This window comes from Marmota flaviventris, chromosome X (genome assembly GCF_047511675.1).
Source record: "Marmota flaviventris isolate mMarFla1 chromosome X, mMarFla1.hap1, whole genome shotgun sequence".
Classification (NCBI taxonomy): domain Eukaryota; kingdom Metazoa; phylum Chordata; class Mammalia; order Rodentia; family Sciuridae; genus Marmota; species Marmota flaviventris.
This window is the reverse complement of record NC_092518.1, coordinates 1657983-1681750: the sequence shown is the minus strand read 5'-3', so window position 1 is coordinate 1681750 and position 23768 is coordinate 1657983. Positions and strand designations below refer to the sequence as shown.

The following is a 23768-nucleotide window of genomic DNA, read 5'->3' as shown; positions in this document are numbered from 1 at the left end:
CAGAATGCACCAAATTCTCTTTTATCAGAAATACGAAGACACAAGAGAGTGAAGGACAATGAGTGACTTGGACAATGACCGCCACTTGCAAATGGCGGTCATTTCCAAAGCAGAGTCTGTCCAAGCAAACCAAGGAAGGAGCTCTTATTGGAGAGGCTCAGACACAGTCCCCTAAGACGCCCCATCATGTGCTCAGAACCTTCTCGAGAATGCTGACCAGAACGTCATGAAGTCAGCCATTTTCCAATATGGCGGCAGGGATGCGCCTGGCTGGAGGATTCAGAGCTACAATGAGCATTTCAGGTCCCTGAAAAGTGGTGAGTGAGAAGGACTCAGCAATTTTAACTACTCTTTGAAAGTCCACCTGGAGGGATTTGTCCGAAAGGAAGAATGTTGGTCATCATTTAAGTGGGCACCATGTTTTTCTCCATGAGCAAAAGGCAACTGAACACTTCCTAGATTTGCCTGCCTGGCCGCTAACAGTAGGGCACCCAGCATCGAGGTATTCCACTGGGAAAAGAATCTTTCAGTGACTGCCACCATGTTCCCCTGGATAGCGCCACCACCACTAGTGAAAAGTAGCTACCATGTCCTCGCCACCCTCGGTAACACAAAATGGGAACATGTCCCTCTCTGTTTGGTTGACCCTGTGACAAGACCAATCCACGTGAAGGTTGTACACAAACAGCCCACTCTTCGCCACTGATCTGTGTCAACATTCCCCCCAAAAGACCACAGATACATACTTAGTGTTGCAATGACCCCATCCATGGAATATTTTGGAATTGGAGAGAAAAGAGGGAAAACTAGTAAGGTAAGAACAAGGAAGGGCGGAAGAAGAGACCACCCCAGATGCAGATGGAAGTATCAGAAGGCTTTCCGTTACTATGACATATAGTTGACTTCAACGAAGGAGGGGAGAAAAAAAGACTTGTTTTGGCTCTTGGTTCCAGAGGTCTCAGTCCACAGTCAGCTGTTTCCATGACTTTGAGCCTGAGGTGAAGGAGAGCATTATGGCGGAATGCAGTGGTACAGGAAAGCCATCGGAAATTGGGCTCTTTTTTTTTTTTTTTCTGAATTCATAGGTATTTAGGGTTGCCCAAGGTCAGATGGGTAAGTGCTCTTAAACGGAAACTCTTTTCCTGAGGACCTGAAGTGACAGATTGACTAGTGCGATCTTTGCGCCCTGTTCGTTATTTTACTTACTTAATTTTAATTTTGTACATTTTATGCAGGCGCACCTTTTCATATCCGTAAGCCTTTATGAGATATCTTTGACCTGTTGAAATTATTCATCCCATAAAATATAGTGCTGGATGGATATTTTAATGGACTCAGGTGGGGTGTGGCTGGAGGAGGGGGTCCTTGGGCTGTGCCTTTGGGGTCTCTATCCTGTCCCTGGTGAGCAGAGCTCTCTCTGTTTCCTGGTGCAACCTAATAGTGGATTAATCCACTTGAATGGACTCACTGGGTGGTGACTGCAGCAGGTGGGGGGTGGCTGGAGGAGGGATCCCTGGGCTGTGCCTTTGGGGTCTCTCTCCTGTCCCTGGTGAGCAGAGCTCTCCCTGCTCCCTGGGGCCCTGTCCTGAGCTGCTCTCCTCCTCCAGGCCCTGCCGCCATTTTGTTCTGCCTCCCCTTGGGCCAGAGCCATGGAGTCAGCCACCAGGGACTGAACCTCGGACACCAGGAGCCCCAGATCAACTTCTCCTCCTCTAAATGTTCATGTGGGAGACCATGCAGGAACATTCAGAGGTGAAATGACTGGGTTTCAAGAGGTGTAGACTAATAGTGGATTAATCCACTTGGATGGACTCACTGGGTGGGGACTGCAGCAGGTGGGGTGTGGCTAGAGGAGGGGGTCCCTGGGCTGTGCCTTTGGGGTCTCTCTCCTGTCCCTGGTGAGCAGAGCTCTCTCTGCTCCCTGGTGCCCTGTCCTGAGCTGCTCTCCTCCTCCAGGCCCTGCCGCCATCTTGTTCTGCTCCCCTTGGGCCAGAGCCATGGAGTTGGCCAACCACGGACTGGACCTCGGACACCATGCGCATCCAGTTCGATCTCTTAGAGCATCCTCAGGTCTGGTACACACGGATTCAATTTGGGGTCAAGAGCAGATGCCAATTGTCATGAATTATCCTTGTGGAGACCCTTGAGATGCCATAAAATAGGTTCAAAGTTTCGGGGTGAGTCCTAGGAGGTCAGAGGCTGAGTGTTCAGTGTTTCGTGTAGCTCAGGAAGACTCAAGTCAGGACCCTGGCCTCGTCCTGTGTGTTATGCGAGGGTCCTTAGAAGGAGGCATTGAGACCTCTCTTCTCCTCCTGCAGCAGGGTTCAAGGGTAAAGTCACCAGAAGTCTCCCCGGACTTTGCGGATGGGGCAAGGCTTTGCATCAAAAGCGATGACCGGTTGGCTCCACAGAGACCTGCAGGAGCTTCTCACCCATTCATTCCCACAAAATTGCCCCAAGCCCGTCGAATCAGTTACAGGGTCACGGCCAGGACTTGGAATCCGTGATTCCCCGGAGCCTGGTTAAGCCACGTGGTCCCGAAAAAAAGAACAGCAGCCCTGGACTTTACATCCAGGAACAAGAAATATGGTCCAGATTACCCCGACCCCCCGGGGAAGCCAGAAGTCTCCTCGGTATCACACTTCGCTGCGAAGGCACAGCTCCAGATGGGGAAGGCATTAACGGGATGACCACAGGCTGCATTTCACTGCATCTCCCTGCAGCCATCTCATAAAGTTCTCCAGGATGTCAGCAACCAGCGCACGCGGCCTACCACAGCCCCGAAAAGAAAGGGGGTCCCCCGCTGTCTATTTAAGGACGGAGCAAAAACTCTTTTTTTTTTTTTCTCCCTCTTTTTCAAGGAGAAGGAAAGCACATTAGCAGATGGGTCCCAGGCTACGGAGAGCCTCTGATGGCTCTGCCTCATTTGTGGAAGTGACATATCCTGCCTCGGCCGTCGGCCATCCAGCCCCTGTGCCAACCCCCAGCTCCCAAAGACCATGTGAATGAATCATTCTGGGTACCCACCTGCAACCTGAGTGGACAAGGAAAAAAATCAGATCGACTGGACATTAGTTGTCATTAAAAATGTCGCGGTTTAGCCGGGCACGGTGGCGCACGCCTGTCATCTCTGCGGCTGGGGAGGCTGAGGCTGGAGGATGGTGATTCAAAGCCAGCCTCCGCCAAAGCGAGGCCCTGAGCCACTCAGGGAGACCCTGTCTCTCAATAAGATGCAAAATAGGGCTGGGGACGGGGCTCAGGATTGGAGGGTGGACTTCTGTATCCCATCAACCGTGATGTGTGGAAAAGTATTTTCTTGCACAAAATTAAGGCAAAGACAGATGAGTCATGGGCACGACCGGCTCTTACTGGGGCTGCATCATCCTCTACAAACATAGTAGAGGCTCAAGGAAACTTTTTTATAGCAAATTCCTCTTGAAAGAGTGCAGTCTGGCCTGATGCTTTGTGGTAAAAGGGACAGAAACGCATAAAATTTCAAAATTGCTTTGTTTTACAGATTTTGAGTCGCCCCCGCCCCCTAGTGGTCAATTGAGCTGAGTGCATCACACTCTCACGGCTCAGTAAGACCAGGAGGGAGAAGGTCGAGGTGGAGGTGATGCATTGTGTTTTATTTTCTATTTTATTTTTGCTCAGCAGATGATGGTGATTTTGTCGATAACAACAGGAAAGACAGTGGAATGGATGGGACGTCACTGTCCTATGTTCATTACGAGTCCACGATCATGTGCCATCACAGAAATGAGACCCTGCTGGGCTCAGTATAGCACCCACCTGTCATCCCAGCACCTTGGGAGGCTGAGGCAGGAGGATCGCGAGTTCAAAGCCAGCCTCCGCCAAAGCGAGGCCCTGAGCCACTCGGGGAGACCCTGTCTCTGAAGAAAATGCAAAATGGGGCTGGGGACGGGGCTCAGGGGTGGAGTGCCCCTAGGTCTCATGTTTGTAGAAATATGTCCACTGTCACGGATAAGCGAAAAGAACCGATTTTTTAAGGGTCAACCTGGACTTTCATGCACGATGCAAATGAGGAGCCCAGTCGGTCCTTCCCTGAACCCCTTGGTCCCAGACTTTGGGCCGAGTTAGTTCTGAAGCCAGGAACCAGGTGCGGATCTCACGTGCCTCGCGCTGTAGAATCCTGGGTTCTGTGTTCTAAACCTGAGGTCCCTTTGGAACCCGGTTGCTAGGACCCAGTTTCTCGGGTGGCCAGTCCGCACTAGAGGGTTGGCTTTACCGTCTGTGGTCGGCAGGTGACCGGCACAGCACTTCCTGGTGGTGGAAGTGACCTCGCCCAGCATCGCCCCCTGAGGCCGACCAAGCATCCCATGCAACACCGTCCTGAGCAGAGGCGTCCTAACGCAAAGTTACTACCTGGGAAATTTCCAGAAATCAGTGCCTCATAAACTCTAAAAATCACATTTTCAACAGGGAATCGTTGCAATTGCTGTATTTTATGCAGAAATCCTTGCAACGATGACAGCCTCCCTCCTGCAGGGTTCTGAAGACGGGGATCTGGTTTGCAACCTGGGCAGCTGTACATGTCCTCATCCGTCAGGCTTCCGAGAGTGACGGTGGCCAGTCCACGTGCAGCTGACCTTGTCTTCCCGGGGCTGCTGCAAGCAAGCAAGTGGTCATGCAGACGGCTCAGCGGAGAGCCACAGGTTGCCCCGAGGCCAGGAAAACGCTTCCCCCAGCTAAGCGGGTGCTTTAGCTTGGCACTAAGTGACTCTCGATGCTGAAAGAAGTGATCCACAAGTTTTCTCTTTAAAAAGCAAAAAAAAAAAAAAAAAAAAATTAAACAGGAATCGAGTCCTTGAAACTGCTGCAGGAGATGGGAAGCTTCTCTTGCTGTCCTCCAGTTGTTGCTTGACCAACGTTCCACCAGGTGCCCAGTGGATTTGCACTTCAAATCTGGGATTCAGGGGCTTGGAATTTTTGCAAATGGTGAGTCCTGGGTGGTGTGCTTTCCGTGAAAAAGAAAAAGAAATCGGTCAGCGCCCTCTACTTCTGTAAGCAGAGAGGGCTGAGTATCCCTCTGTGTGCAATGTTCATTAAAATATTGGAAGAAATAGCATACAGCCCTGAAGAGGTAATGGCCCTCCATAGAAACTCACTTTGCTTTTTCTTTCTGCTCTGAACCATCATCATTTGCTGATTTTTTAAAAAAATAAGGCGTCTTTGACCCACCTCCCGAAATGTATCCTAACAAGTGTCTCTAAGACAGAGGAACATTCTAGCAAATCTGCCTAGAAGGCAAGAGGAAGCCCAGCCCCGAGGTCTTGGAGGGAGGGTGATATTAGACCACCTCCCAAGCTGGGCTGCTGCATCCTGCAGCTCCCCAGCAGCCTGTCCAGTCCCCTGAGTGTCCCCCTCCCCCTGGCCACACTGACAGCCCCATGCCACCAACCTGAGTGTGGCTGTCCCTTAGAATCAATGTCTCCTCCTGGACTCCCATCCACCAGAAATTGTGTTTGCTTTTTTATCGGGGTTTGTGGGTACCAGGGATCGACCTCAGGGGCACCCGACCCCTGAGCCCCATCCCCAGCGCTATTCTGTATTTTATATAGAGACAGGGTCTCCCTGAGTTGCTTAGGGCCTCGCTAAATTGCTGAGGCTGGCCTCCAATTGACGATCCTCCTGCCTCAGCCTCCCCAGCTGCTGGGATGACAGGCGTGCGCCCTCGCACCTGGCCCACTTGAACCATGGAGTCCTGGCGTCTTCCGAACATCCACCTTGATGGACAGCCATTAGCACCACCTGTTTCTAGAACTTTCTCATCTTACCAAATTGAAATTGGGTCCCCATGAAACACCCGTTCCTGGTCCCCGTCCTCTGCCCCCCGCGCCTCCTTTCTCGATGAATCTGAGGACTCCCGGGATCTCGTGCTGGTTAATTTCCACTGTGTTCCTCTAACTTGTCCCCAAACTGGACATTTTTAATAAAAAAAAGTCATGCTAACCTGAGACGCTGGGAGTCTGAGATCCATATGGCGACCTCTGCACTTGGAAGAGATTATGGGACCGTCTTGAAACACCCACTGTGGCCACTGTTGCTCTTTTAATATGTATTGTTTAATTTAATATTTTAATTGTAATTCAAGTTTTAATTTAATAGTTATTCTTTAATAATTGATGTTGATTATCATTATTAATAATTGTCACAAGTATTATATTAATGAATATTAATATAATAAAATTATACATTAATAATTTATATATATATGAATTATTTATACATGATAATTTGTAATTATTATATATAAATAATTTATATAATTTATATATGATAATATTATTTATATATAATAATTTAATATAATATATTATATTAATATATTATCATACCATATATTATTATATTATTATATATCATATTATTATATATTATTGTATTAATATATATTATATTATAAATTATTGTAATATTATATATCATATTATTATATAGTATTGTATTATTATATATTATATTATTCCATATTATTGTATTATCATATATTATATATTATTATATTATTATATATCATATTATTCCATATTATTGTATATCATATATTATATTATAATACTATTGTATTATCATATATCGTATTATTATATATTATATATCATATTATTCCATATTATGGTATTATCATATATTATATTATATATTATTGTATATCATATATCGTATTATTATATATTATTGTATTATTATATATCATATTATTCCATATTATTGTATTATTATATATCATATTATTATATATTATTGTATTATTATATATCATATTATTCCATATTATTGTATTATCATATATTATATTATATATTATTGTATATCATATATCATATTATTATATATTATTGTATTATTATATATCATATTATTCCATATTATTGTATTATCATATATTATATTATTATATATTATTGTATTATTATATATCATATTATTCCATATTATTGTATTATCATATATTATATTATATATTATTGTATTATCATATATCGTATTATTATATATTATATATCATATTATTCCATATTATGGTATTATCATATATTATATTATATATTATTGTATATCATATATCATATTATTATATATTATTGTATTATTATATATCATATTATTCCATATTATTGTATTATTATATATTATATTATATATTATTGTATTATTATATATCATATTATTCCATATTATTGTATTATCATATATTATTATTATATATTATTGTATTATTTTATATCATGTTAGTATATATTATATTATATATTATCATATCATATGTTATATTACTCTTTATCAATATGAATTTACTATTAATAATATTGATGTTTAACATTAATATCATTATATTAATAACATTGATACCATATATTAATCATAACATCAATATTTAACATTGATATTAATCCAATCAATTGCTGGCATTAACCTTGCTGATGATTTAATGTCATTTGTTCCTCTGACTTGATGATACCTGTCTTTTGTGGTCTGTGCTTAACGGTGCCTCGAGCTGCGGCTCTATTCTGCTTTATCTGTTTGGAATGACCCCGGGGCGTGCACCTGCCTTCCCTGAAAATCGAGCATGACCATTTCCCTGTTTTCCTTTGAAGATGGTCTCTCCTCTTCTGTCCCCCAAGAACCCCCCGGGGACAGCCCTGGATGCCACTTAACACCAACGACATCAGTCATGGTATTTATTGGTGATAATAATAATATTCGTCGAGTGCTTCTTTTGCAGCAGGTGACTCCCACAAAGTCACCTGTACAAGGCTCACGGCTAATCTTTGAGGTTAGGACGGAGTCCTCCCCGTTACACACGTGTGTGAGCACACACACACGCAATGAAGAAGGCAGAGAAAGTTCTGCCCCGTTGCAGGGTTGGCAGAGGGACAGGCATCTTGCCTCAGAACCAGGTCCTTGTCCATGAGGAAGACAAAGAAAGAAGAAGAAAGGAAAGAACAACAAGGTTTGCAAACCGACTTCAGCAGGATGCTCAGGCTCCATGGAGACCCCCCTGGGGACATGAAATGACTCTGATTTATTAGGTGCAAGGAGGGGTTACTCACTGGACCCCCTCCCAATAGTGGCACGGAATCCACGTTCCTGTCTGTAGGCTCCCAACACAACTTGAAGGGGAGCTAAAAGCTGGGGATTGGAACAAGGTGGTGGCCTCCATTTTGATCCAAAATGGTAGACCCACTCAGGCGTGTGGTGTGGCTTGGATCTGGAATGTTCCCCTATGACTCCTGAGCTCCTCAGTGGGTGAATCCATTGATGGGTTCACACTTGAATGGACCATTGAAAAATGGTGGGAACTGAAGGAGTTAGGACCTATTGGGACAAAATAAGACAATGGAAAGTGGCCATGGGGACTATATCCTGTCCCTGGCTCCTTTCTCTCTGGTACCAGGCTGCCCTGTCCTGAGCTGCTCTCCTCCCCCAGGCCCTGCCGCCATTTTGTTCTGCCTCCCATTGGGCCAGAGCCATGGAGTTGGCCCACCATGGACTGAACCTTCAAAACCATGAGTCCCCAATGAATCTTTCCCAGCTAAGTTGACTTTTCTCAGGTGTTTTGTCACAGTAATGGAAATCTGACTGACACAGCGTGTCTGTGGTGGGTAACTAGTGACCCCACTGCTCACGGAGCGGTGGGCAGGATGTCACTTTCTTTGTCACAGCCACAGAAGGGGAAGGTCCCACAGCATGGCTGCAGCCACGGTTTCCAAATGGTGTGGAACACAGATAACTGTCGAGGGACAGGCGTCAGGGACCCACGGTGCTCCTTTATGGCGGCCTCGATCTTCTTGATGATGGAGTCGAACAAGGCTTCATTGTCGGAAGTAAGTGGTTGGGACTCAGAAGGGTCTCTGGAGATGTCGAAGAGGAGCGGTGGGTCATGGTGGGTCACGTCCCCAGAACAGGAACACATGGCGCTTCCGTAGCAGGCGCCGGATCCCTCGGGGTGGAAGTTGGGCGTCACATAATGGGCCTTCCACACAGTACCGCCTGAAAAAGACATCTCCAGTGTGACATGGCGTTTGTGATGGGTTACAGGTGGCTTCTGGGAAAACATATATCTCCATTTTCCAATCTTTTCTTGGTGCATTATAATTGTGAATAACCCTGGGGTGCATTGATTCAGATTTGTACATGAACCCAACATAATTTGGTGAGTTTAATTTCCCAATACCGCCCCTCTTCCCTCTCCCTGTGCCATTTCCTGGACTCTACTGGTCTTTCTTCCATTTTTATGAGATTCTCTCTTTTTTCCTCTCTAACTTCCACATACATAAGAAAACATAAGACTTGCTGAGTCTGGGTTATTTCACTCAGCAGGATGGTCTCCAGTTGCATCCATTTTCTTGTAAATTCCATAATGTCATTTTTTATGGCTGCGTAATACTCCATTGTCCACATTCTCTTGATCCATCCATTTGCTGATGGACACCTCTGGGGGTCCTGTGCTTTGGCTACTATGAACCATGCTTCTCTAAACACGGGTTTGCACATACCCAGGATCAACCAAAATGCATGATCTTGGTTCACTTTGGATAAATCCCAAGGAGTGGAACAGCCCAGTCATCTGGCAGCTCCGAGCCGGGGCCTTTGAGCAACCTCCACTCCTGGTGGCCACCATGATCATGGAGATGCCAACCCCAAATGGAACTCGGATCTGCTGGGGCGTGAGCCCCGTGGAGAATTATCTAAAGCCAACGCCACTGTCAGAACTGAGATGGTCAGAAGTCCATGGGCAGAGTCCACCCTTCTTCCCTCCCTCCATCTCCCCCTCCTCCTTCCTGCCCAGGTTAGAAAGGCAGAGACCATCCCTTCTCCCGCTTCCCCACGCCCACGGTCTCCGTACTCACAATCCTTCTGGTGCCACCGGACGGTGTGCAGGTAGGTGCCGCAGTAGTGGAAGAGGAACTCGTGGTCTGAGTGGGCCACCCTGCCCTCCAGGAGGGGCATGAGGTTACGGCCGTCAATCACCCTTAGGAGAGAAGGGCACGGGGGGAAGTGGGTGAGCCGGGCGCTGGGTACCAGCAGGAGCCAAGGAGGAGACTCTTGGGACTCAGGTCCCGGGTTGGAAGACATGGATCACGGAAATGTCCTGCAGCCCAGGAAAAGCTCCGAGCTGACCCCAGCCCAGTTTCCATCATTTACTACGCGGACGATTCAATAAATGCACCTTTTATTCATCCAGAGACATATTGAGCAAGCGGAAGCTGCCTTTTAAATGTGGTGGATGCTAAATATAATGCCCAAGTCCCTTTCATGACATGGGGTACTCGCTCCCTGTGACCCTACACATCTTAGATCTTCACGAGATGACCGATTACACTTAACGCAATGGCTTATCTGTACGTTTATTTATTTATAGTTGTCAGCATTTTCATAAATGATAGAAAATAGTTGAGAAATTCTATTGTACAGGGAATAATGTCAAGAAAAAAAAATTCTGTGCACGTTCAGTGCAGACGTAAATGATTCCCCAACGGATTGACGGTTGGTCCAATCTGCACACGGGGAATCCACTGATAGTAAGGGACCTTGGTGGCCTGGGAGCTATGAAGGTTGTCAACATGCATCAGGGTTGGATCCTAGTTCTGAGGGCGACCCAGCACGTGCACATAAGGATATAAGTCAGATGAAAGGATCAAGACAATGTGGGATCTGTAGAGTGGAATATTACACAGCCATAAAGAAGGATGGAAATATAGTATTTGCCCATCAATAGGGGAACTGGAGAACATCATGCTGAGTGAAATAAGCCACACTCAGCAAGTCAAAGGCTGGATGTTTTCTCTCATATGCAGAAGCTAGAGCAGTCTAAGGGGAAACTGTGTAAGTGGAGGGGGATTCTATAAAAATGGAAAGGGGTAAGATGGTCATTTATAGGAAAGCGGACACTAAGACATGTTCCAACATACTGCACCACATGCCCAGCAGGGAGGGAGCTGGGTCCCCACAGGAAGCAGTACCCCCCACATGCCTCCAAACACATCCCTCCCCGTGAGCAGGGTCTGTTTTCCTACCTGTCGTGGGGCAAGATCCCTCCCCCGACGTAAGACAGCGTTGGGAAAAGGTCCATCAGACTCGTGGGCTCCTCAATCACCTTCCCAGGCTGCAGCACGGTGGGCCAGCGGAAGATCCCAGGCACGCGGATGCCCCCTTCCCACCCGGCCATGCCGCTGCCACCTGCGACCAAAGATGGGGGAGGAAGATGGTTCTCTAGGGAACAGAAAGACCAGTCCAGCCGGGTGCACTGGTGCACGCCTGTCCTCCCAGCAGCTGGGGAGGCTGAGGCTGGAGGATCGCCAGTTGGAGGCCAGCCTCAGCAATTTAGCAAGGCCAAAAGCAACACATGTGCAGGCTCAAGAACCACAACACTAATCAGAATAGGTGCAGATAGTTTTCCTGACTGTATACACACACACACACGTAGAGCCACATAATGGCATTTTGGTATTAATTCATCGTATACAGTTGGTGCATGTGTGTGTGTGTGTGTGTGTGTGCATTGCTTAAAAAACGGGGGGTGCATTCCTCCTGAGAAATGCATCGTAAGGCAATTTCATCTCTGTGTGAACACGGAGGGCTGTGCTCACACACGCGGAGATGACTACGTGGATTAAATTAGATACACACCTATGTTTGGGGACCAGGGATTGATCCCAGGGGTGCTTAACCGCTGAGCCACATCCCCAGCCCTTTTTAATTTTTGATTTTGAGACAGAGTCTCATGGAGTTGCTGAGGCTGGCCTCTAACCTGTGATCCTCCTGCCTCAGCCTCCCGAGCCACTGGGATGACAGGGGTGCGTCACCGCGCCCAGCTAGATGATGTAAGGTATGGAAACCCTGATACCCTAGTTTTTCCGAAGAGGTGTTTTCCAAGATAAGAAGAAAAGAGCCAACTTCGAATTCCTTTTTCAAATTGTCTTTGTGTTGGTGAAGTTTTGCGATGCCCCAGGAGCAGATGAGTTGTTGAATAAACTACCTCGGAGGGAGGTGGAAGGATCTGCTTCCCATAAAGGGCACCGGGCTATGTTTGGGGACACTTTCAGTTGTCATAGCTTGGAGTTATGCCAGAGCCCAGAGAGGCTGCTCCACCTCCTGCAGCGCACAGCTCAGCCCACCCCAGAGAACCCCCAGCCCCAGAGGCCCCCAGTGCAGGGGAGACTGCAGGACACTCTCTGTCCATCATCTATCATCTGTCATCTACCAATTCTGTCTTATCTATCTATCTGTCGTCTACCTATTCTGTCTATCATCTATCTATCTATCATCTATCATCTATCCATCCTGTCTATGTATCCTATCTATCTTTTATCATCTATCCATCCTGTCTATCAGTCCATCTATCTATCTGTCATCTGCCAATTCTGTCTGTCCATCTATCTTTCTGTCATCTACCCATGCTGTCTGTCCAGGTGGCTCTCACACCCTGGGTGGGGCTGCTCCTGGCTCCTGGTGTGTGGGGCCCAGAGAGGCTGCTCCACCTCCTGCAGCGCACAGCACAGCCCACCCCAGAGCACCCCCAGCGCCAGAGGCCCACAGTGTGGACACTGGGAAGCCCTGCCGTTGGTGGCCTGTGAGGTCCCATAAATTTGTTGTCCCAAGGTTGTCACCACCCCTAACATTTTCACCTCCAGCCCTCGGAAGCCCCCCAGAGGCCGCAGCCTCATGATGGACGGGAAGGTGTCTCCAGGCAGCAGAGCCTGGGCAGTATCCAGGGCAGAGCCGGTGTCCCCCCGGCTGTCACCTTGGTAGACGCCGTTCCAGCCGCCCAGCCGGGCCGCCCCGTCGAGTGCCTCCAGGCGGCCGCCGTTGTCGGAGGTGAAGTGCACCAGGGTGCGGTTGCTCAGTCGCTCCTGCTCCAGGGCCTCCAGGATCTTACCTGGGAGAGGTCACAAAGAGGGCCGTCACGGCAGGCCATGGGCTGTCCCCGCCCTGTGCACCCCCTCAGACAGCAGGGGACCGGCCAGCGGCTGCACTGAGCGTCCTGCAGAATCCAGAAGTCACCGTCCTGGGACGGCCCTGCCCGTGCCACACAGCAGGACATGCACAGCCCCGCAGGTGGGAAGGCAGCCGCAGACATCTCCTGGACACAGTCCCCTAAACACTCAGGGTGTGCGCAGGACATGTGCAAAATATGTAGAGATGACACAGTGACAGGACAGGCACCTCCATATATACGGTCACCCAGGCCTACTAGAAATCGCTTTAGCCGGGCACAGCGGTGACACATGCCTGTCATCCCAGCGGCTTGGGAGGCTGAGGAAGGAGGATCATGAGATCCAAGCCAGCCTCCACCAAAGGGAGGCCTTAAGCAGCTCAGGGAGACCCTGTCTCTAAATAAAATGCAAAATAGGGCTGGGGGCGGGGCTCAGGGTCGCATGTCCCCAGGATTAAAGTGGATTAAACCAAAAAGGCTCCTACACAGAGGCACAAGCCCCGCCCCCCCGTGATGATTGATTGGCATGTGTCTCCTGACCCTTCCAAACCCTCCTCTCAGAGGAGGAAGGAAAATTAAAACGAAGTCAAACATCCCTTCAACATGCAGAACTTCCGATCCACGTAGATAGCGGGGGTCAGCGACCAGCACGTCACCATCCTCGCCTGACGGGATGCATCCCTTTCCTCCCCAGCCCCAGCCTCCAATTTATCACCTCCGCCGTCCATACCGTGCTCCTCGCCATGACTTGGAGACACGTGGCTTTGCTTTGGGCCAATGCCCACGCTGTCCCCCACGAACGTCTGAGCCTGCCCTGTGACACTACTAGCCAAGAATTTGCTTTCCTTCCACGTCCAATAGCTCAGAAGGGTGATTTTATCCATTATGCAATTTTACTGATCTTGCAACAAATGGCTCACGAGTGAGTCTTTAGTTTTTAAAATGGAAACATCTCTATGGCTGACCTCCGATGACCTGCGATGATGACCTGCGACTGTGATCTTGGAATGTATGTCACGGGCATCGTTGAACTTTGACCCAGGTTATAATTCAATGCATTGGATCAACGTATACGGGGGTCCATGATAGGACTGTCCCAGAAGCCGGACGTCACTGAAGACCACCCATCCCCAGTGGCTTTGCTGCAGCCCAGGGATCTGAGACTGAACGCCACGGGCCACGCTACTCACCCACCATCCAATCCATCTCTTCCACATTATCCCCGTAGAGCCCGAATTTACTGTGCCCCACGAACTTCTCCTTGGTCACGAGGGGAGTGTGCACATGCAGAAAGGAGACGAAGAGGAGGAAAGGTTCTCGCTTGTACCTGAGGGGTGGAAAGTTGGGGTAATCAGCGGCAGGAGCAAGAGCCAGTCCCAACCTGGACGCGGGACCGTGGGTGGGGAGAGCTCGTGTTGGGGGTTGGAGAAGAGGTGGCTTCAAAAGCTTATGAGTGAGGAAGCACAGGAAGGTTCCGAGGTGAAATGGTTGGGTTATGAGAGGTGTAGCCTAATCAGTGGATTAATCCACTTGAGTTGATTCAATGTGGGCAGGTAGGGTGTGGCTGGAGGAGGTAGGTCACTAGGGGAGTCCTCTGGGGACTATATTTTATCCCTGGATTCTCCCTGTCTCTGCTCCCTGGTGCCCTGTCCTGAGCTGCTCTCCTCCTCCAGGCCCTGCCACCATTTTGTTCTGCTCCCCTTGGGCCACAGCCATGGAGTCGGCCAGCCAGGGACTGAACCTTGGAAATCATGAGCCCCAGGTCAACTTTTCCTCCTCTACATTGTGTTTGTGAGGTCTTTGGGTCACTGTGACCAAAAAGGTACTAAAACACATTATTCCCTGGTAACACAGGTCTCAATATTGAACGGGTTGTTGAATATCTGAACTCTTCTGGCTGTCTCTGAACAGAATATGGTTTTTAGACACCAATACATCTAGAGCATCTGGGTGAATAAGTACCAACTGAGGGCGAACAGGGGCACATAAATAAATATATGACATGACATTTATAGAAACGACTCTTTTTTCATTTCTTCCTCTTCCTGCTTCATGATGCCTGGAACATACACTTAGCTCGTAAGGAACCTAAACATCTTAAAACTAGGGTCCCTCCCCAGCAGCTGACGGATAGAGATGTCTTCCTCCATCTGTCTCTAAGGAAAAGCAAAAGCAAGACCCACCGTGAATTTCAATGTATCTGCACACCTGTCCCCACGGAGGGGATCTGCATTAAAATACTCTCACCCCAGTGTTATGGACAAGAGCAGGGGAGGAAATTGCATGCAAAAATGGCAGGAAACTTAACTCTTTTTTTTTTTTCTATCCAAGGAAAAATTCAAGAATATCTAAAACGTCACCCTGAAAAGATTTGTCGCATCGAGACACACACAGATGCAAAGGCAGTGAAGTTTTTAGAGCCCCCAGGACTGGACCCAGACCTGTCAATAAAGGCGAGAGCTTCCTTCAACATGAGCACGGAGACCCGCTCCTCCCTCATGGGCTGCTGGACGATCTCGTGGTTCCTCATCAGGATGCAGTTCCAGCGCCGGACGAACCCGTAACTGGAGTACCAGGAAACGAAAAAGAGGAGAGCCACAAGGGCAGACAGGACAATGACGCTCCACGGGACCGAGAACCAGCCGGCCAGGTTGGGCAGCAGGAGCAGGACGGGCACCAGGCTGAGGACCAAGGTGGAGATCCACAGCCGGATGCGCAGCCAGCGGTGCAGCTCCGGGGTCTTGGATGCCTGGCAATCGCTCAGGAGCCCGAAGGGCATCCCGTAGAAGTAGTCGAACCCGTGGTTGAGGGGGTGGTGGCAGTGATCATCCCGAGAGGCGCAGCTCAAACCCTGATGCCACTTCCCTGGAAGGAGAAGAAAAGTCCACCCATCACAGCGTGCACCGTGACCACCCTGGGGGAGGATGTTAATTGTCGCTTTTGGACTCTAATCATGGTGGACTCCTCTTGGTCTCCCTGGTGACCTTCTGAGGATGCCATCACCCCTTCGTTTGTCTCATTGGAAAGTGGACAAAATTCTCCAGGTGGAATTTTTCTCCATGAGCCGCCTATCAAGGGAACCCATCATGAGCGCAGGATTCCCTTGATATAATCCTTCAATTATGTCACTTGCACTACTTTACGGGTCCCATCTGTCTTCTATTTTTTATTATTCATTCATTTGACGGGGACCTACCTATGAGTCCCGTGCGGTATCCCCGATGCTGCAACAACTTGGCCAAGGTCGTCTCGTTGGTGGGCAGCCCACCAGACCCACCAAGCCAGGTGAGTCCACGGTTCAGACTATTGGATGAAACCATTCCTAAATTCATAAAAATTAACACATGAGCATCGCGGTCAATCTTTCTGTTATCATCTTTGCTAAATACCAGGGTTCACCCCGACACGTTCCAAATTCTCCCATCCTGCACCCCAACAATGTCCTTTGGTCCCATGTGTTCCTCTACTTTTTATAGCTGCAGAAGCAACCCTATGTGTCTCCGTGTGACTGGGTCCAGAGAGCCCCATGGGTGCCAAAACCCACCAATGCTGTTGCTTGTAAAAGAAGACTCAGCTTTTGCAAGGGCCTGGAGGAGGAGAGCAGCTCAGGACAGGGCTGACCTTGAACTTGATTTCTGGACTTCAACTTGCCCAGAGAGGGAAACCGCTCATCTACATCTCTTCTCCTGAAGTAAATTTGTGCCTTCAACTTCAGAACTAGGGAGCAACAGACCTGGGGACCTCAGTAATTTCAGCATGTGGAATGGACATCCCAACATGAAACTGCTTCAACCCATGTCAACCAAGCCCAGCATAATCCAGCGCCATGTTTGGATAACTACCTGCATGAAATATTCTGACTCTCATCTCTGAAGCCACAACCTTGGGACACAGCTTCAAGAGGACAATGTCCCAATTTACCATAGGATGTCCCTCCTACCAGGCTCTGAGTTATGGTTCGGATTGAGGTGTCCCTCAAAAGCTTTTGTGGGAGACGGTGCAAGAAAGTTCAGAGATGAAATCATTTGATTATGAAGGCCATAACGTACTCAATGGATTAATCCACTTGAATGGACTCACTGGGTGGTGACTGCAGCAGTTGGGATGTGGCTGGAGGAGGGGGTCCCTGGGCTGGGCCTTTGGGGTCTCTGTCCTGTCCCTGGTGGGCAGAGCTCTCTCTGCCTCCTGGTGCCCTGTCCTGAACTGCTCTCCTCCTCCAGGCCCTGCCGCCATCTTGTTTTGCCTCCCCTTGGGCCAGAGCCGTGGAATCAGCCAACCATGGACTGACTCATGAGCCAAAAATAAACTTTAATTCCCCTATTTTTTTTTTCTTGTCACATCCTTTGGTCACAGTGAAACACTCAGTCATCTTAGGAGGAGCCCTTCTCATTTCTGTCCCTGCCCCACTCAATCCTCCTTAGAGTCCCACTAGATTCTTCTCTAGAAACCATCAGGTTCCCATCCCTCAAAGCCCAAATCCAACCTTGTGATGTGATTGATGGACTACCTGACTCCGCACATGGCTGCCTTGTGACAAGGACTGAAGAGGAAGGGAAAGAGAATGCAGAGGCACTTCAGGGATAATTCTGGGACAGCATCTCTCCAGAGGTACTTAAAGATGGAACTATTGGGCAGATGTGGTGGTGTGCACCTGTAATTCCAGTAACCCTGGAGGCTGAGGCAGGAGGATTGCAAGTTGGAGGCCAGCCTCAGCAATTTACCGTGGCCCAAATCATCTTAGTGAGACCCTGTCTCTAAATAAAAATTGAAAAGGGCTGGGGATGTGGCTCAGTGGTAGAGCCCTTGCCTAACATGTGGGAGGTTCTGGGTGTAATCTCCAACCCTACAAAAGAAAATTTAAATAATTATTAGAAGAAAAGAAGGAGGAGGAGGGAGGAAATAAGGAAGGATGGAAGGAAAGAAGAAAAGAAATTTCCATGAGTCAAAATTCTCTTGCACTTTCCCTCTCCTACCTGATCGGATGGGGTACCGGCCAGTGAGGAAAGCCGCCCGGCTCGGGGTACAGACAGAGGCTGCTGCCAGGTGTTGGGTGAGCCTCACGCCCTCGTTTGCCAGACGGTCAATGTGAGGGGTGCTGCAGGAAAATTATAGAGAATTTAGCAGGTGGGTTTCCAATCCCTCCCAAAAAAGGATTGAGATTCAAAGTTGTTCTCTTTTGGGTTGAGATGACTGTTTCTGGACACTTTAAAATACACCCTTCTATCTATCTGATACCTTGATCTATCTTCTTCGTTAGATGCTTTGGTAGTTACAAGCAGACAGAGCACAGAGTAGAGTTCACTCTTTATCTGCAGTTTGGGGTTGTGAGGTTTCTCTTACCCATGGTCCACCCTGGTCCAAAAATATGAGGTGGACAATTCTAGAAATAAACAGTTACTTTTAAATTGCACACTGTTCTGAAAACCACGATGTATTCTTGAGCCATCCTGCCAGGGACATGTATTATCCCTTTGTTCAGTGTATCCACCCTGTATATGCTACCTTCCTGCTACAGTAGGGGAAAAAAATAGCATATATAGGATTCAGTACTCTCCAAAGTTTGAGAAATTGACTTAGGATCTTGGAATAGATCCTTGAAAATAAGGGGGAGGTCTACCAACTCTGTAGGCAAAACTATTAGTGGATAACAATACCGTTCCCTGGGTATAACTTATTTTGAGTCTGCGTTTAGGTGCATTTCAATAGAAAAGTGAGTTCAGTTGTTGGTATTACTATCCTAAAATTAACGAGGAACTTAGATGACACAAAATTTTAATGGGTTTCTTGTAGAAAAAAACCAGCCTCTTTAATAGCTAAATTGTGACAGTATGGAATTTATTTCCCATTCTGTTGAATGTTTTCAAGTCTCCAAAATCAATACAAAATTTTGTGTAAATCTGTAATGATTACAGATTTTTAAAAAAAGGAGAGAGAAAAATTTTAAGTTTGAAAAAGCGGCTAGAAGCCTATCCAGTCACAATCTCATATGAACTTGAGCATGTTACTTTCACAATTCCACAGACACATCTGAGGTTTTTCTGGGCATTTCCTGTGAGTAGAGACGAAATGTAGGAAGCTCCGACATCGTCTCTGAAATGGACAAAGCTTGAGGACAATGAGGCTCAGTTAAACTATCCAGGTGCAAAACGACACATCGTGCATGTTGTAGTCTCCACTGTATGCTGCATGAATATCCATTTTGCATCCAGCGTCCTGGGCCACCTCTGCTATCCCCCCACCCCTGATATACTGATGTTGGACTCTGGCATTCCCATGATGGCAGAGACGTGGGTTGGGTCACGGGCTCCGACACAGCAGGCGGACATCCCACAAGGCATCTTTACCTCACGGTGTTATTACCGTAGCAGCCCAGGTCACCCAAACCAAGGTCGTCCGCCATCAGCAGGACGATATTGGGCCTGGAGTTCCATGTCACAAACGTCCCATTCAGGCCACCAAGCAGACAGCATAGGGGCATCCACAGCCAGTGCTTCCTGAAAACATTTTTTTTGGTGGGGGGGAGAAAAAATAAAAAGGAAGAAAAATTAATGTGTGCATTTTAGATAATTATAGGATACACCTGGGTAACTTATTGTAAAGTCAGTATTTTTTTAAGTAGTCATGTTCTGTGTTAATATCGTACCACATGTGAGCAATTTAAGTGAGGTCTTGCCGCGCACGGTGACACACACCTGTAATCCCAGCAGCTCCAGAGGCTAAAGCAGGAGGATCACAAGTTGGAGGCCAGCCTCAGCCAAAGTGAGGCCTTAAGCAACTGAGTGAGACCCTGTCTCTAAATAAAATGCAAAATAGGGCTGGGGATGGGGCTCAGGGGTCGAGGGTCCCTGAGTTCAGTCCCTAGTACCCCTCCGCACAAAAGTGTGTGTGTGTGTGTGTGTGTGAGAGAGAGAGAGAGAGAAAGAGAGAGAGAGAGAGAGAGAGAGAGAGAGAGAGAGAGAGGAAGAAGGAAGGAAGAAAGAAAAATTAGTTTTGCATATTCTTAAAATTGCATATGCAAAGGATTGTATGGTCTATTCATTTCTTGGGTTCTTAATTTTGTTGTTTTTTTTTTGTCCTTTGGCTGTAATAAATTGTCATTGACAACACAACTCTAAGCTGAGTCCTGAACGTCCCACAGAGGAAAGCCAGACCTGGAGGTGTTTGGCAGGACAGCCAGAAACAAGATCTCACAAAATATGATACCTGCAGAGGGTAAGCTCACAGGTAAAGAAAACAAAGTAGGAAGGGAAATATTTCCATGAGCAGGTGGAGATGTGACGATAGGTAGGTACAGGACAGAGATGGACGGATGATGGAGATACATAGATGATCAATACACAGATGGTAGAGATGATAGGTGGATGGACGGACAGATAGAGCAAATGCATGGGAGGATGGATACATACCTAGATAAGAGAGATGATGGATGGACAGATGATGGATGGTGGATGGATATGTACATATGATAGATGGAGAGAGAATTAGCTGCTAAATACATAGATATGCACATAGAGGCATAGATAGGCGTGATAGGTGATAGATTCATGATAGATGGTAGACAGATGGTGGATACTTAGTACAAGGATAAATGGATGGATGATAGAGATAGATGCATAGATACATCTATGGATCATAGATACAGAGATGCATAGATAGATAAATAGAGGATAGCAATAGAGTTAGATGCATAGATAATAGAGATAGATAATGGATGGAGAGATGGATGGATGGATAGATTGATGGATGGGTGGATGGATGGATAGATAGGTAGGTAGAGTTCATGGATGGATGGATATATGGGTGAATGGATAGATAGATAAGATGGATGGAAGATGGGTGGATAGATAGATGGAGTTCATGGATGGGTGGAGAAATCAATGTATGGATGGATGGATGGATGGACAGATAAGATAGATGGATATATAGATAAACAGATGGATACATGGAAGATAGATACATAGATAGATGCATAATAGAGATGGATAGATGATAGATAGATAGATAGATAGATAGATAATAGAGGTAAAGTTTATGGATGGATGGAGAGATGGATGAATGGATGGGGGTGGATAGATAGACAAGATGGATGGAAGATGGATGAATGAATAGATGAATGGATGGATAGATAGACTGACTTCATGGATAATTGGAGAGATGGATGAATGGGTAGATGGATAGATAAGATGGATGGAAGATGGATGGATGGATAGATAGAGTTCATGGATGGATGGAGAGATCAATGTATGGATGTATGTATGAATGTATATATGGATGGACAGATAAGATGGATGGATAAACAGATAAATGGATACATGGAAGATGATAGATACATAGATAGATGCATAATAGGGATGGGTAGACATAGATAGAGTTCATGGATTGATGAGAGATGGATGGGTGGGTGGATGGATAGATAGATAAGATAGATGGAAGATGGATGGATAAATAGATAAATAGATGGATACATGGATGAAAGATACATAGGTACATAGATAGATACATAATAGAGATAGAGAGATTATAGATAGATAGATAGATAGATAGATAGATAGATAGATAGAGATAGATAATAGAGAGAATTTATGGATGGATGGAGAGATGAATGGATGTATGGGTGGATAGATAGATGGATAGATAAAATCGATGGAAGATAGATGGAGAGATAGAGTTCATGGATGGATGGAGAGATGGATGCATGGGTAGATGGATAGATACATAAGATGGATGGAAGATGGATGGATGGATAGATATAGTTCATGGATGGATGGAGAGATCTATGTATGTATGTATGTATGGATGGATAAATAGATAAAATGGATGGATAAACAGATAAATAGATGGATACATGGATGATAGATATATAGATACATAGATAGATACATAATAGAGATGGATAGATTTGGATAGATAGATAATAGACATAGAGTTTATGGATGGATGAAAGAGATGGATAGATAGACTGACTTCATGGATGGATGGATGAGTAGATGGATAGATACATGAGATGGACAGAAGATGGATGGATGGATAGATAGAGTTCATGGATGGATGGAGAGATCCATGTATGGATGGATGGATAGACAGATAAGATGGATGGATAAATAGATAAATAGATGGATACATGGACAATAGATACATAGAAATAGATGCATAATAGATATGGATAGATTATAGATAGATAGATAATAGAGGTAAAGTTTATGGATGGATGGAGAGATGGATGGGTGAGTGGATAGATAGACAAGATGGATGGAAGATGGATGAATGAATAGATGAATGGATGGATAGATAGACTGACTTCATGGATAGATGGAGAGATGGATGAATTGGTAGATGGATAGATAGATAAGATGGGTGGAAGATGGATGGATAGAGATAGAGTTCATGGATGGATGGAGAGATCAATGTATGGATGGATGTATGAATGTATATATGGATGGATGGATAGATAGATAAGATGGATGGTTATATAGGTAAATAGATGGATACATGGAAGATAGATACATAGATAGATGCATAATAGGGATGGATAGATATAGACAGAGTTCATGGATGGATGACAGATGGATGGATGGGTGGGTGGATGGATAGATAAGATGGATGGAAGATGGATGGGTATATAGATGGATACATGGACGATAGATACGTAGATAGATGCATAATAGAGATGGATAGATATAGATAAATAGATATAGAATCAATAGGTGGACAGATGGATGGTAGCTGCATGGATGGATGGATACATAGATAATAGAGGTAGAACAGACAGACAGACTACTGCAGAAACCTTAATGCCCCAGTGCACAAGGACACGTCAATCATGAACCGCGTGACTTTAAATAGAGTCGCAATCCCAGGAGGCCCAGCTTGAGGAGCGCAGGAGGCCCAGCTTGAGGAGCGCAGGAGGACAGTGGCTGGGCACAACCCCATGGGGAGATTCTGAGCACCCATCTCCGAGGCCAAGAGCAGGAAGACTCGGGCAGGACGGAGCCTCCCTGGGGAGGAAGCCTTCCCTGTGGACCCAGGAAATGACCCCTGTGCGAGGTGGGCGACTCACCAGCCGCAGAGTGGCCGTCCCATGGCTCCTGATTCTGTGACCTACGGAAGAGAAGACGTTGAGAGCGTCCAGAGAGCAAAGCCTTCCTCGTCCCCTGGGAGGCAATGGTCCAGCAAGCCCTGGATTGCTATCCATAATGGCAAACATGTGACCTCAGGCTAAATGGAGCTCGCGGGGGTCTATGGAGAGTGAGGTAGTTCCAATGGCCGACTTCCAAAACACTTTGCAGACTGACCTCCCCAACCCTTCTGGGTTGGAGTCATACAATAATTCGCCCCTGACCTCACTTTTCCGTGGTGCTCGGCTAAGTGACATTTTCTTCCTCCACAGGGGATCAACATGTCCTGCTCAACATGCAAACTCTGTAGCCAGGGGGGGGGGGGGGCTTGCGTTTGCAGCTTCTTGGAGGCCGAGATGATTGTGCATGGGAAGAGAGGTTTCCCCAAACTAGACGTGACCCCATGTTCAGAATCCAAAGACTGGCGTCATCTGGGATCCGATTTCCAGGGCGCTCCGGTGACTCCAAGTTGGTGAGCTGGCGGAGGCTAAGAAGACCCCGCAGGACAGGCAGCCGGTGATGCACCTCAGCAGCAGCACCACCCTGTGGTTTATGGGGCTTTCTAATCCCCGAGGCTCCTCCATACATTTATTCCTATTTTGTCCCAATGATACATCACCCTGTTGGCTTCCAAGGGCAAAGGATCAATGGCCAATTTTCGGAAAGAAGAAACCAACGATGCTGGAGAT

At 46.9% G+C, this 23768-nt stretch overlaps 1 protein-coding gene across 1 annotated transcript; it reads right to left on the bottom strand.

Moving 5' to 3' along the window:
- Positions 1-8650: 8650 nt before the first annotated feature.
- Positions 8651-19442, bottom strand: LOC114080993 (arylsulfatase H). The gene is made up of 9 exons (XM_027922557.2): positions 19309-19442; positions 17938-18059; positions 16161-16286; positions 15406-15829; positions 14155-14291; positions 12773-12907; positions 11046-11208; positions 9879-10000; positions 8651-9018 (listed from the first exon to the last, which is right to left on the bottom strand). The coding sequence occupies exons 1-9, from the start codon at positions 19440-19442 to the stop codon at positions 8651-8653; spliced, it is 1731 nt and encodes a 576-aa protein (XP_027778358.2).
- Positions 19443-23768: the final 4326 nt, after the last annotated feature.